The 13,208-nt window shown below is 38.8% G+C and overlaps 1 protein-coding gene across 4 annotated transcripts in view; it reads left to right on the top strand.

Annotated features, from left to right (window-relative positions):
• Nucleotides 1-12,464, top strand: part of CCDC47 (coiled-coil domain containing 47) — a 19,564-nt gene extending 7,100 nt beyond the window's left edge. For all 4 annotated transcript variants that reach the window (XM_019637675.1, XM_019637674.1, XM_019637673.1 and 1 more), the window contains 9 exons: nt 497-618; nt 863-928; nt 4,666-4,767; nt 4,952-5,062; nt 5,768-5,853; nt 6,352-6,410; nt 6,718-6,827; nt 7,041-7,208; nt 10,776-12,464. In XM_019637675.1, coding sequence (XP_019493220.1) covers nt 497-618; nt 863-928; nt 4,666-4,767; nt 4,952-5,062; nt 5,768-5,853; nt 6,352-6,410; nt 6,718-6,827; nt 7,041-7,208; nt 10,776-10,856 — 905 coding nt within the window. In that variant the 3' untranslated portion in view covers nt 10,857-12,464. The remainder of the gene's footprint in view (nt 1-496; nt 619-862; nt 929-4,665; nt 4,768-4,951; nt 5,063-5,767; nt 5,854-6,351; nt 6,411-6,717; nt 6,828-7,040; nt 7,209-10,775) is intronic.
• Nucleotides 12,465-13,208: the final 744 nt, after the last annotated feature.

Genomic DNA, 13,208 nt, shown 5'->3' with positions numbered 1-13,208 from the left:
CAGCCCAGCTCCAGGTTGAGCTGTTGTTCAGCATCTTAGCTGTGGAGGGCAGTGTCACTGGCCCTCATATGTGGGATCCGAACCGGAGCCTTCTGGCGTCCCAGGCCAGCTCTTAACCATCGCGCCACTCGGCCGGCCCTAACGGTATTTTTTTATTCGCTGCATATAAAGTTTTTTAAACTTTTGTCAGACATTTAAACTGATTTTGCTCCATTTTGTATCTTTTCTTGAGAAATTTATGCTCAAGTTGATTGTCATTAGCTAACAAGGACATAGAAGCAATGCTAGAGTCCATTTTTTTATGGAAACAATAGAGTTTTGAAAGTAAAAGGAACGGTGCCCATCTGTTCTAATCTGTGTCTAAAGGAAAGCTCTAGAAGATGGCCAAGTATTGCCACCCTAAAGCTATGATCTTTGTGGTATCCAGGTGGAGGAGAGTATAGCGATTAGGTGCCAGCATTTTTCAGAGAATCACATTAAGTGGTTTTACCCCTAGGGGATGATGGAACTAACAAGGAAGCCATTAGCACGGGAAAGCTGAACCAGGAGAACGAGCATATCTACAACCTGTGGTGTTCTGGTCGAGTGTGCTGTGAGGGGATGCTTATCCAGCTCAGGGTAAGTAGGGGATTTCTGGTACAGTGTTATATCTATCTTTTGTTTTTTTCCAGTGTGATTCAAATCCTCCTAAGTTCAGTGTCTTATCCTTTCATGTTTGGCTTAAAATGAGATATAAAAATCATCTTTCTACTAAATGGCAAATTTCAAGTATATTTGATGAAGCATCTGATTCCCCCTCCAAGGTATTTTCTTTATAGTAAGTAGAAGTTGCAACTGTTCTCTTGTTGATTTTTTTTTTCAGTTCCTCAAGAGACAAGACTTACTGAATGTCCTGGCCCGGATGATGAGGCCAGTGAGTGATCAAGTGGTATGTATTCTTCCTGCTGGTTTTCTCTGTACAGATTGAATTTTTTTTTTTTCAATTACAGTTGACATTCAGTATCATTTTACATTAGTTGCAGGTGTACAGCATAGTGGTTAGACATTTATATAACTTACGAAGACATGATCCCCTGATGTCTGTTATCCACCTGACACCATATAGTTATTACAATATTGACTACATTTCCTACGCTGTACTTTACATGCCTGTGACTATTTTGTAACTGCCAATTTGTCCTTCTTAATCCCTTCATCGTTTTCATCCAACTCCCAACTCTCCTACCATCTGGCAACAGTTTGTTCTCTGTGTCTGGGAGTCTGTTTCTATTTCTTCATTTATTTTGTTCTTTAGATTCCACATATAACTGAGATCCTATGATGTTTGTCTTTCTGTGACGTAGTTGTTTCTGTGACTTATTTCACTTAGCATAGTATCCTGTAGGTTCATCCTTGTTGTTGCAGTTGGTAAGATTTCATTTTTTTATGGCTGAGTAATATTTTATTGTATGTCTGTTGATGGGCATTTAGGTTGTTTCTATATCTTGACTATTGTAAATAATGCTGCAGTGAACATAAGGGTGCGTATATCTTCTCAAACTAGTGTTTTGGATCTCTTTGGATAAATACCAAGAAGAATTGCTGGATCATAAGGTAGCTCTATTCTGAATTTTTGAGGAACCTCCATACAGTTTTCTATAGTGGCTGCACCAATTTGCAGTCCCACCAACAGTGCTGAGGTTCCCTTTTCTCCATATTCTCACCAACACTTGTTTGATGTATTGGTGGTAGCCATTTTGACAGGTATGTGGTGATATCTCATGTAGTTTTACAGATTGAATTCTTAACTTCTGAGACCTTATTCAATTTCTTGCTTGGATTCTATTTGGAGTTTTATGTCCCTTGACTTTCTATTTGGACAGATCATCTTCCACTTATTGTGCAGCTGTCAGCAGGGGCCAGGGGGTGGTGGTGTAGGTAAGCTTTTTGTAGGTAAGGAGATAATATTCTTATCACCAGATGCATCAGCTGAACCAGCCTGAATGATGGAGGAAAAGTTATAGACAGTTTACCCTCACATCTAAGTCTGTTCCTTATATATGCTTGTATTTTGGGCAATAAGCCAAAGTATTTTTTGCTTCGAGTAGTGCATATTGAGCTGAACAAGCGGAAATCACCATCTGTTTGGTATACCTTACTGTTTGATATACCTTCTTCCCTTTATTAAATTAACATGTTAGTCTGCAAATTGTGTCCTTCATCCAAAATGCCACATTCTCCTTCCCCAACTTTCAATAAGTAATTGTGGTGGCTCCCACTGCTACAAGGAACAAAAACATGCAAGACAGTCTCTTTTATATACTCTTGTAGAACCAGACATGTCTGCATATACGTCAAAATACAAAATAGTATTTCGTTAATAAGTGCTGGGTTAGTAATATAATAGGTACTTGGAAATGTAATTATTAGATTGAAACTCATTGTTATTATGTTGAAAGTCTCATTTTTATTTGCTAACCTGTGCCATTTAATTTTTCTGATATGACCATTGATGATTTCATCCACGAATTTTTAGTCTTATCAGTTAAGATTTCTGTCATCCTTTCGCCTACAAAATACCATCTTATTAGATAGAAAGGAGGTAATTTTGCTGCCTCTTTAACCATCCATTTGTAAAAATTATTCTTTAGAATAGTGTTTCAATTATTTTTAATTCTTTCCTGAGGTAGACTTAATCTTCTATTTTCCTCTGAGCCAGCCATTCTTTTCTCTCTTTTTTTTTTTCTCTGCAAAGACAGTTTCAATAGTTCTTTATATTTCTTAGCCATTTCTTTCTGGGCTCTATTTAAGGTGTTACTTTGTGTAATTTCCCCTCAGTGATGGAAGAGCGGAAAACCTTTTCTTTTACATTTTCCATCTTTCCAGGTCTTTGCTATATTTCCCTATATTAACGCTGTCCTTCTTCCACATACTGGTATTTTTTTGTCGCCATGAGCAGTGGGAGAACTGAGCAGTGGGAGAACGAGAGGGGGTGGCGAAGGGTTAAGAAATAAAAGAAACAGCAGTCAAGAGTTAAATGAGAGCGGGGCCAAGGGTCTCCAGCCTCACAGGACTGAGAGCCCCGATTTGGGCTAACACGCAGCTTTTATTTCTCCACAAACCGGGAAGTGGCATTGTTCTCTCCACAGTCTGTGAGTCTCATTCCTGAGAACTTGCTCAAGCCAGATTACTCATGCCTGCAAGCAGCTATTACCGAAAGTCCCGCCTGTGGAGATCAGACAAATGCTCTGCCTTCACACACCCATAGACATACAGCCCCAGGGAGATAAGATTATTATGCTGAGGACAGATACTATCACAGTATCAGGTCACTTCCCAAGCAGGTTGAGGGAAGGAATGTAGCCACAGAGGTAGAAAACCTTCAATCTTTTTGGGGGGTGAATGAGGGCTCATTCCCACCTCTGTGAGCCCCGAGATTTCTCCTAATGGCCTCCACACGACCGTGCCTGTCTTAGGTTGTACCTCCCACAAGGAATCTTACCTGTCATTGACTAACTGGCCATCCTTTGGAGCCAAACAGGGAGACACAAGGTGTATGAACACTGTCCTCAAAAGGGTCAGTTTAGGGTTAAGCGCGGAGGGGGGGGGGGCAGATGGCTGCACAGCTGCGTGGCAACATTTTTTGACCCAAACATTTTGAAATATAGTTAATGTGGCAACTAGGACCATGTTTTTCCATATCAGACTGTTTGGATTTACAACTTTATCTCTGGCCCAGTGCAGATTATTAAAAACTGTTTACCTCTGCTGCCCCTGGGGTGTTTTCCAACTCCTACAATCAATTCTCTGATTCTGCAGATACCAGCTGGGTATCCAACAATTCAATTCATTCTTTTGTTTGTTTGGTTGGTTTTTATTTTTTGGTTTTTTTTAGTATTTTGTTTCTTTGATTTTTTTTTCTGTCAATTCAATTCTGACACTATCTACCTGGAGTTACTGCCAGCTTGCACAATTCAAAGGCCTCAGTCTCATAAGATTTCCCATACTTATTTCTGACTGTCCAGCTATAAATTGACACAACCTTCCCCTCCAGTGCAATAATTTGCTAGAATGGCTCACAGAACTCAGGAAAACACTTTACTTATGTTTACTGATTCATTATAAAGGATACAATTCAGAAATAGCCAAATGGAAGAGAGGCATGGGGCGAGGTATAGGGGTAGGGTGGTACACAGAACATCCATACTCTCTCAGGGTACACTGTCCTCCTAGCAAGTCAGTGTGTTCAGCAACTCCAAGCTCTGGAGCTTGGGGCCCTCTTCTCAGACTCATTCAGATGGTTGGCAGAATTAAGTTCCCATCTTCTTGCTAGTTGTCAACTGGGAACCATTCTCAGCTCTTAGAGCCCACTCTCAGGTCCTTGCCACATTGTCCACCCCACACTCTTTCACACTTTGACTTATTCTCCAAGTAGGGCTCAGTTCCTTTGGAGGACTCACTCGATTAGGTCAGTCCACCTAGGATAATGTCCCTTGTGATTAACTCAAAGTCAACTGATTAGGGACCTTCTGCTGCATAACACAGTGTAGTCATGGGAGTGATAGCCCATCATGTTCACACATTCAAGGGGAGGATGTATACACCAGGGGGTGGGAATCTTGGAGGCCATCTTAGAAATCTCCCTATCACAGAGCCTAACAGGTGAGTTTTGTTGTTTTTTTAAAGCAAATAAAAGTAACCATGAATGATGAAGATATGGATACCTATGTGTTTGCTGTTGGCACTCGGAAAGCCTTGGTGCGACTGCAGAAAGAGATGCAGGATCTGGTATGTTGAATTGTTCCAACTCAAATATACATAGAAACTGTGCCTATTTATTACATAGAGATTCAACTTCAGAGCATAGGAAAATTACCACTTTCAAATAGGTCAGTGCATATTCTCTTGAGAGACAAAAAGTCTTTGTGCATAATAAAATGTCATGTCTTACTGTCATTACTTCTTCCTCTAGAGTGAGTTTTGTAGTGACAAACCTAAGTCTGGAGCAAAGTATGGACTGCCAGACTCCTTGGCCATCCTATCAGAGATGGGAGAAGTCACGGAGGGAATGATGGATACAAAGGTAAATGCAATAGAAGACCTACATCTGTAGACCTTGGCATTTACAGGGCACTCTCCCTAAAAGTCACACTGTACAAGTGCTTCATTTTATGACAATGCACTGGTTACGTATTACTTTCCCACACAAACATTAACATACCTTCTTTAAGCAGTAGATTAACTTGTCAAAAGGCAAGTTTGATTAGTTAAGAGGTTCTCTCTAAATCAAGAGCAAATTGTTCTAGGATTGCTAATGGCTTTCAGGTTTTTCATGTCATTTAGTGCATTTTTTTTTAAGCTTCAATTAGTGTTAGAGACACTGTGTATAGAGTCATTGGTTGTGTAATGGTAACAGCATATATTAGTATCATAAAACTATAGAATAGCTCAAAGACCGTTCTGAATGTAAGTTCAAGGTGATGTGTTTATGAAGAATCCCCTGAAATTATTTTAGATTTTATCTTCATGCTTTCACTCTTGTTTAGAACATTATTTTGAGATATATTTTAGCTGCTTAGTAAGAAGAATGAATAATTGGTGTTGCTAAAGAAAAAGTACTAGTTTCATTGTAGAGAGATTCCTTATCTTATTTAAATTTAATTTTTTAAAGCTTTAGCCTTAATGACATTGTGCAAAAGTAAGGACGATTGAAGAGTGAATGTCTTTATGAAAAAAGGGAAATGCATCAAACCCTTTAGAAAAAATTATTTTCTTTTCTTTATTTCAGATGGTTCACTTTCTTACACACTACGCTGACAAGATTGAATCCGTTCATTTTTCAGACCAGTTCTCTGGTCCAAAAATTATGCAAGAGTACGTATTAAATTATTGAAAATGATGTTCTTCTTTAGCTTTCTGTATTGAAGCATCTACAAGGTAGATTATTTCTAGATTTATTCTGAGCCTGACTCAAAAATAAGATGCTTCATTGTAACAAGGAGCTGGAAATAAAACATAAAAATCCATCAAAATAAGCAAAAAACATTATTTAAAATATGGGCCTTGTACTTAAATATAGGTTCATTTCTGGCTCCCCAGGTGAGGTGGAATGTATCTTGCCTGGACGGTCCATCACTGGAGGTATTCAAGTGTAGGCTAAAGATCACTTGGGAATGCATTAATCAGATAGACAAGTCAACCCGATGATCTGTAAAGCTCCGTCAGGCTCTGAGATTATATTTGATTTGAGGATGCCAAGCCAAATACTGTGCTGATTATTTGCAGGTATCCATCTCAGTGAATTGGGTGACTTATGTACATAGAGAACTTCTTTCTTGTGTTCCTTCTAAATAGACTTTTCTTTTATGACAGGGAAGGTCAGCCTTTAAAGCTGCCTGACACTAAGAGGACACTACTGTTTACATTTAATGGTAAGTGTTCTGTGTCCTATCTGGGTTCTTTGTTTTCTGAGAGATGATCTTAAGGAGAGTATTATTCCCTCCTAAATGATAGCTTATTAAAAAACTAGATTAAAATTAACCCCATGCCTGCTTACTGCTTTTGGATTTCTTCAATAAGAGATCCTTTTATATATTTTAATTTCTATTTTCTGCATTTTAGCTGCCTAAGAAACTTGAAGAACGGAGTCTATTAATAATAATTTAAAAAAAAATGTTGAGTGACTCAGAAGTATTAATGCTGCTGTTAACTCAGCAGGAAAATGGCTTTGTTTTCCAGTGCCTGGCTCAGGTAACACTTACCCAAAGGATATGGAGGCTTTGCTACCCCTGATGAACATGGTGATTTATTCTATTGATAAAGCCAAAAAGTTCCGACTCAACAGAGAAGTAAGACCAGCAGTTTTTTTTATAAAGTTGGCACCTTTTACTGTTTTTTTTTTCCCTCTGGGGGAATCATCTGTCACTGATTCCAGTAATTGTATCTTTGCTAGCTGACTTGAAAGTGCTAAATGGCAGTAGTTTTATGAAAGCCTACTAAATGGGATTTTGCTTCTGTTGGACTGAAATGAATTTCTGAAATTCTTTGTTTCTTGGGGAAAGGGCAAACAAAAAGCAGATAAGAACCGAGCTCGAGTAGAAGAGAACTTCTTGAAGCTGACGCATGTGCAAAGACAGGAAGCTGCACAGTCTCGGCGTGAGGAGAAGAAAAGAGCAGAGAAGGAGCGAATCATGAATGAGGAAGATCCTGAGAAACAGCGCAGGCTGGAGGTAAGACAGACTTTTCTTATCACTGGGGTAGAACTAAGATTTATAAGGATACTATTTGTACCATATTGGCTGTTAAGGTAATTTGCGTGGGGATGTACACAGGCTAAAAGTTTAGCATTTTCTCAGTACTTGGGACATTTAATTAGTTAATAGCCCTATGAAGAATAAATAATCTTTCCTGTTCAAACCATGTTAGATTGAGTCCAATCCTGGCGAATGAGATGAATTACTTATTTCCCCAGCACAATCCCATTTTGAAAGTTCCACTATCATCTTTCAAGCCAAACACTTACTGAGGTAGAAAGAATTAGGAATTTTAATAGAAGGCAGCATACGTGCCCTATGGTCCAAATAAACTTGTTTTATAAAATGTTTAATCTGATTATAAAATTCTCATTTTTAAAATTTTTTTTATTTTATCCATAACAAGAATCTCAAATCCAAGAGCTTTTTAGGCTGTGGTATGTTTCAAACATTAACATGTTCTTACATTTTTGTGAAATAAGATGCCATAGTCCAGCTCTAAAATGTTAATTGTAAATGCTGGTCAATAAAAGAGGAGAACAGAGTTCTAGGAGATGTGGGTTTTAGTGAGAATCATCTCGAGGATTGAAGAAAATTCCTAGAAGTAGAGGAACTATGCTGCCAAGTAAAAGTGAGCCGTCGTGTGGCGCTTCAGTGCCAGTGGAGTGATTAATGCTGTTGAGTGAAGTGCCTAGGACACCACAGGCCTCCTCCCATCTTATCCTTGCTCATCACTTTTTGTTTGATTTGGTTTGGTGTAGTAGTTGATGGGTACTTTTTTCCCCTGAAAATAGAACTCTGTGTTTATGCAGTTTTCTTTATAAATAGAAATGCCTTTTTCATGAGTACACTGAATGAATCTACACAGAGTCATTAATAGATCATGCTTTTTATTTTTCTGTGGAAAAAAAGTTCTCCAGTTCTTTCTAGGGTTTGAAACTACAGTACGTTTAAGAAAAAGAGGGCCCAGGGCTGGCCGAGTGGCGCTTTGGTTAAGAGCTGGCTTAGGATGCCAGAGGGCCTGGGTTCAGATCCCACATGAGGGCCAGTGACACTGCCCTCTACAGCTAAGATGCTGAACAACAACTCAATCTGGAGCTGGGCTGCCGCGAGTTGCCGGCGACGGTGTAGGCTGCAGCCCCTGCTGCAGTGGGCTGCCATGGGCTGCCATGTGTAGCCAGCAGCCAGCGTGAGCAGCTGTCCAGAAGCTGGTGACTGATCTGCCTCGCCAGGGAAGAGCACAATGATGGTGCCAACTTGGGCCAGTCCTCCACAACTAGACTAAAGAACAAAAGGACAGCAACTTGTCTGTTCCCCTTCCCCCAATTCCCCAATTAAAAATAATTAAGAAAAGAAAAAGAGGGCCCAGAATTTAAGTCAGATTGTAAGCTGCTTGTGGGTTAAAACATGTATTTTTTAAGAACCACTGCTTTGTAGTATCTAGGCTTGAGTACCTTGTAAAAATATCCAATGAATTAATGGGAAAGGGAATCCCCACCCTCCCCACCCCACCCCCAAAAGAAGAAATTATAGTCAATTTCTGACTTGAATGGCTCATTCATGAAAATGATCTGGACCCTCCTGTCACTATTAGTAAAGCATTGTTTGTTTTGTTTTCTTACATACTTAATTTGAAAAATAGAGAAACATATACACAGAAATTAAAACTAACCTTAATCCTACTATGTAAAAATAACACAATCAGGCCGGCCCAGTGGCTCAGTTGGTTAAGAGGGCAAGCTCTGAGCAACAGAGTTGCCTGTTCGGTTCCCACATGGGCCAGTGAGCTGCACCCAAGCTGAGCTGCCTCTGAGCTGCCAACAGGTGGCAGGATGGCTCAGCTGGTGAGAGCACGTGCTCCTAACAACTAGGTTGCCAGTTCCACTCCCAAATGGGATGGTGGGCTATGCCCACCTCCAACTAAGACTGAACACGGCACCTTGAGCTGAGCTGCCACCAGCCTGCCAGAGGAGCATGAGCTCTTAGCAACAATGTTGCCGGTTCGACTCCCACATAGGATGGTGGGCTATGCCCACCCACAATGCAACTAAGCTTGAACACGGCACCTTGAGCTGAGCTGGTGCAAGCTGCTGACGGGTGCCTGGGTGGTGACTGGACTTGGAGCTGAGCTAGCTGCACCCTCCACAACTAAGATTGAAACACAACAACTTGGCTGTTCCCCTTCCCCAATTCCCCAATAAATAAATAAATAACACAATCCTTAAGACAACTCCCATCCCTAAAGGTAATCGCCGTTAACACTATATAATTTATTTAGTTCCCCAGCTCTGTTAGTATGTGTATTCCTTAATGTACCTCATCTTATAAACAGTGTTCTGTAACTTTTTATATTAAAAATATAGCAGTCTTTCAAGAAAATGTCTTTCCATATTTGTGCTTTTTAAAATTTCCTGAGGAAAACAATCCTAGGAGAGAAAGACAGAGAAAGATAGGCTGCCAATAAGAAGTTGTACCAATTTGTACTTTTACGAGCATATGATATGAGCGCTCCTCTATACTCACATCTTTATGAAAATTACTTATTTTTTAAATGTATGATTCTGATAGTGGAGAAGTGATATCTCATGTGTTTGGCATTTTTTGAACATTTTTCATATATTTATTGACATTAACCAATATGTTTCTTAAATATGTTAATGTGAATTTCTTCTCTTAACCACTATACTATATTCTGTGTATTGGTAGGTTTACACATGTGTATAATATGTAATACGGGAAGGGATGGATTGTGTTGAGTAAAGAATGAAAATGGTAGAGGTGTAGGGGTTGGCTCAGTGGGAAAGGGACCTTGGGACAGTATTTGGACCACTTCATATAGCTGTCCCAGAAGAGTATAGCTTTTGACATCTGTGTTGTGGCTGTTCACTTGCTACTCAGCCCTCACAGGAGGCAGCAGCTGCCAAAGGGGGTAGGTTCATTCCTGCCTTTGTGTTGCCCATAAAATCAGTGTTAATGATGGTTCAATTCTTCAAGCTACTTACACAGTAGCACACCTGTGGATGGATAAACATTCAGACTTTTGATACTGAAATAATGTGATTGAAGCTTCTTTCTCTCCTGTATATCATCCTAATTCCTAAATAAAAATATGATAAAAATCTCCAGTTGAACATTGTGAATTGAAATATTGTGCTCAGGTATAACATCTGCTAAAAAGAAGAGATTTATAATGAATAACCTGATCAAACAAGATCTTAAGGTTTTCTGAACGGAAGTACAAATCCTTGGCAGATACATAAAATTGTTATGATGAAAGTTGGGCTGGTGTTTCCTGGGTATAGGAAAAATCAGACCATTCTAACAAAGCCTGCTTAAATGTAGTATTTAGATCTTTCTAACTTGAAATTTGCTTCAAGTTAATTTTCATTAACCAACATAGATATTAGCAATTTTTTAACTATCTTCTGAAATGTTATTTATGGTGCAAGCCTAGGTTTTAGTAATATAGGCAGTATTCTAATTTTGATTGTTAAATGTGTGCTTACAGCTTAGTGTGGATTCTCTCTCTCTCTCTCTCTCTAGGAAGCTGCCTTGAGGCGTGAGCAAAAGAAATTGGAAAAGAAGCAAATGAAAATGAAACAAATCAAAGTGAAAGCCATGTAAAGTCATCCCAGAGATCTGAGTCCTGATGCCACCTGTAAGCTCTGAACTCACAGGAAACGTAAAAAAATACCAGTCCATTTCTCATCTTAAGGTCAAACAATCCCAGTGACTGAGAAATCCTTATTTCATCATTGTTCTATTTTTAGTTAGGAGTTTTACAGAGGTTATGAATACATTGGAAGGACTCTGTTTCAGTAATTTTCTTCCAGATAATCAAATTATTTTGATTATTTTATGAAAGGAATGATATATGAACTCTAGTTTTAAAATATTTTTAAAATTATAACATGAATCATTAGTGCTTTTAGTGCTATATTTGAAGAAACTTCATGAATTTATAGATACACAATTAGACTGTTGCTTTTTTAAAAATGGCAGTTGAAATGGCTATAAAGAATGCCTCTAAACCAAGATTCCACAAATAACTGTTGGAATTGCACAATAAACATTGCGTGGTGTTTTCTTCTGTGTCTACATTAAGCTTGTAAAAAAGTAAAATTTAGAACACTATCTGTGGTGTTGAAATTTCAGGGACTCAAACAGTGTAGTTCAGTGTATGTTTTGTAGGTGAGGGCTCCTGATGACAGTATTATAGGATATCTATAGGCTTTAAGATGCTTACATGTATGTGGAAAATTTTAGGGATAGTTAGTACAGGAGCACAGTTTTCTCCTTTACCTGATACCATAAGCTAATGACATTGTGAATGCCATATTTTAAGTGGTTTTATGTTTTTCTTGAGTAGCAAGTGCATGAAAAATTAACTCCTTCAACTAGAACAGATCAATGGTCTATGTGAAGTCACAAATGTTTTCCTTCTTGGTTGCTGCAACCTGTTGGATGTTTCTGGAGAGGCTCCATTCTCTGTGTTATGGCTGTGTCCCTTTGCTTCTCCTTCTGCTTTTATCTCCTCCACCGCTGAGGCTGGGTATATTCTTTCAAAGAAATAGCCATGAATATAAATATACTTTTAAAAATGAACTTTCCTAAACTGTGGAGAGTTCTTTCTGCCTCTTGAGGAAGGAACTCTTGGGGAGAGAGGCCCATCTACCTGCACAAGCATTTAGCTTGTTCAGATCTCTGCATTTTATAAATGCTTCCTACTAAGAAAGCATTTTTTTAAGTCACTGCTTGTACCAGGTAATTTTTGGTGGGGAAGGGAAATAGTTGGGTTTTTTTGGTGGGAGAGGGGTGGGCGGGTATTTTTTTGTGGATGCTTTTATGTGCAGGTGTGTTCTGAGGCAATAAGTTGCTGTGGAAACAGCATGTGCTGCTGCCTTTGTAACTGCATGGAAACTTCACATGGGGTTTTCTCTAGGTTAATGCAGAAATGTGTAAACTGGGAGATGCAAATTAATATTTTTTTTAACAGTTCATGAAATTAAGTTATTATAATAATAAAAATAACATAAAATTTAATGCTATATAATTCTAGAATTATTTTACAGACCTTTAAAGTACATCACAGAAATCAAAATTGATAGGCTAAGTTATCTTTTGATAAAAGCTTTCTTAAAGTCCCACACACTTGGACCATGGCAGCTAATTTTGTAATTTAAGCATTCATATGCACTACCTATGGACATACATTAAACTCATTGACAAAAATCTCAGAGTGCCGCCTTTACTTTTCTGGGGTTTCCCTCCAAGAGTATAAGCCCATAGGGATGTTCTTTCTAGTCAATAAAAGTCAGCACTGAAATGCTTTTCCTTCAAAAGAGTTAGCCTTGACAAGAATCATTTAGTTACCAGTTATTTTGTTAAAATGTTTTATTAGTTGTAGAGCCCTAGATGTTATTAATGGGCTCCTACCCGAAGTCCCCCTCTTGAGTTAAGACACCACTCTTTCTCCTATAAATGAGAAGACAGAAAAGAGAATGCTGTTGACTGTCACACTGGAAAACCACTAAGCCCTCCAATCTTGTCTGCATTGTCTGGGCACTTAGCAATGCCAAAGCAAGCACTGCACTGAAGATAGAGCCTGGCTTTTAGTGCCACCAAAACCAACAATTAACCCTTTGACTTTAGGCAAGTCACTAACTAACCTCTGAGTTTCTGTTCTGTTCTTCCTTTTACAAAGTGAGCATCGTTCTTTTCCCTACCTAATGAGATAATATATGTAAAATTCTCGTATAAATTACAGCATTTTTATCTAGGACTATTTTCCAAGTGGTGCATTTTTGCTTTACTCTGCTTTCCTTTCTCCCAATAGAAACCAAGCAGATCCTTTCAGAGGTCTCTTAACTTTATCTGCAAAATTTGACAGGATTTTTTTTGGGGGGGGGGGTGAGGGGTAATAGTTTACAATTCTGTTTCCTTATGAATAGAACCTTTTCCTGTCAAGCACCAGAT

Source organism: Hipposideros armiger, unplaced genomic scaffold (assembly GCF_001890085.2).
Source record: "Hipposideros armiger isolate ML-2016 unplaced genomic scaffold, ASM189008v1 scaffold_34, whole genome shotgun sequence".
Taxonomy (NCBI): Eukaryota; Metazoa; Chordata; class Mammalia; order Chiroptera; family Hipposideridae; genus Hipposideros; species Hipposideros armiger.
The sequence above is the reverse complement of the archived record's forward strand: the minus strand, read 5'-3'. Positions and strand labels throughout refer to the sequence as shown.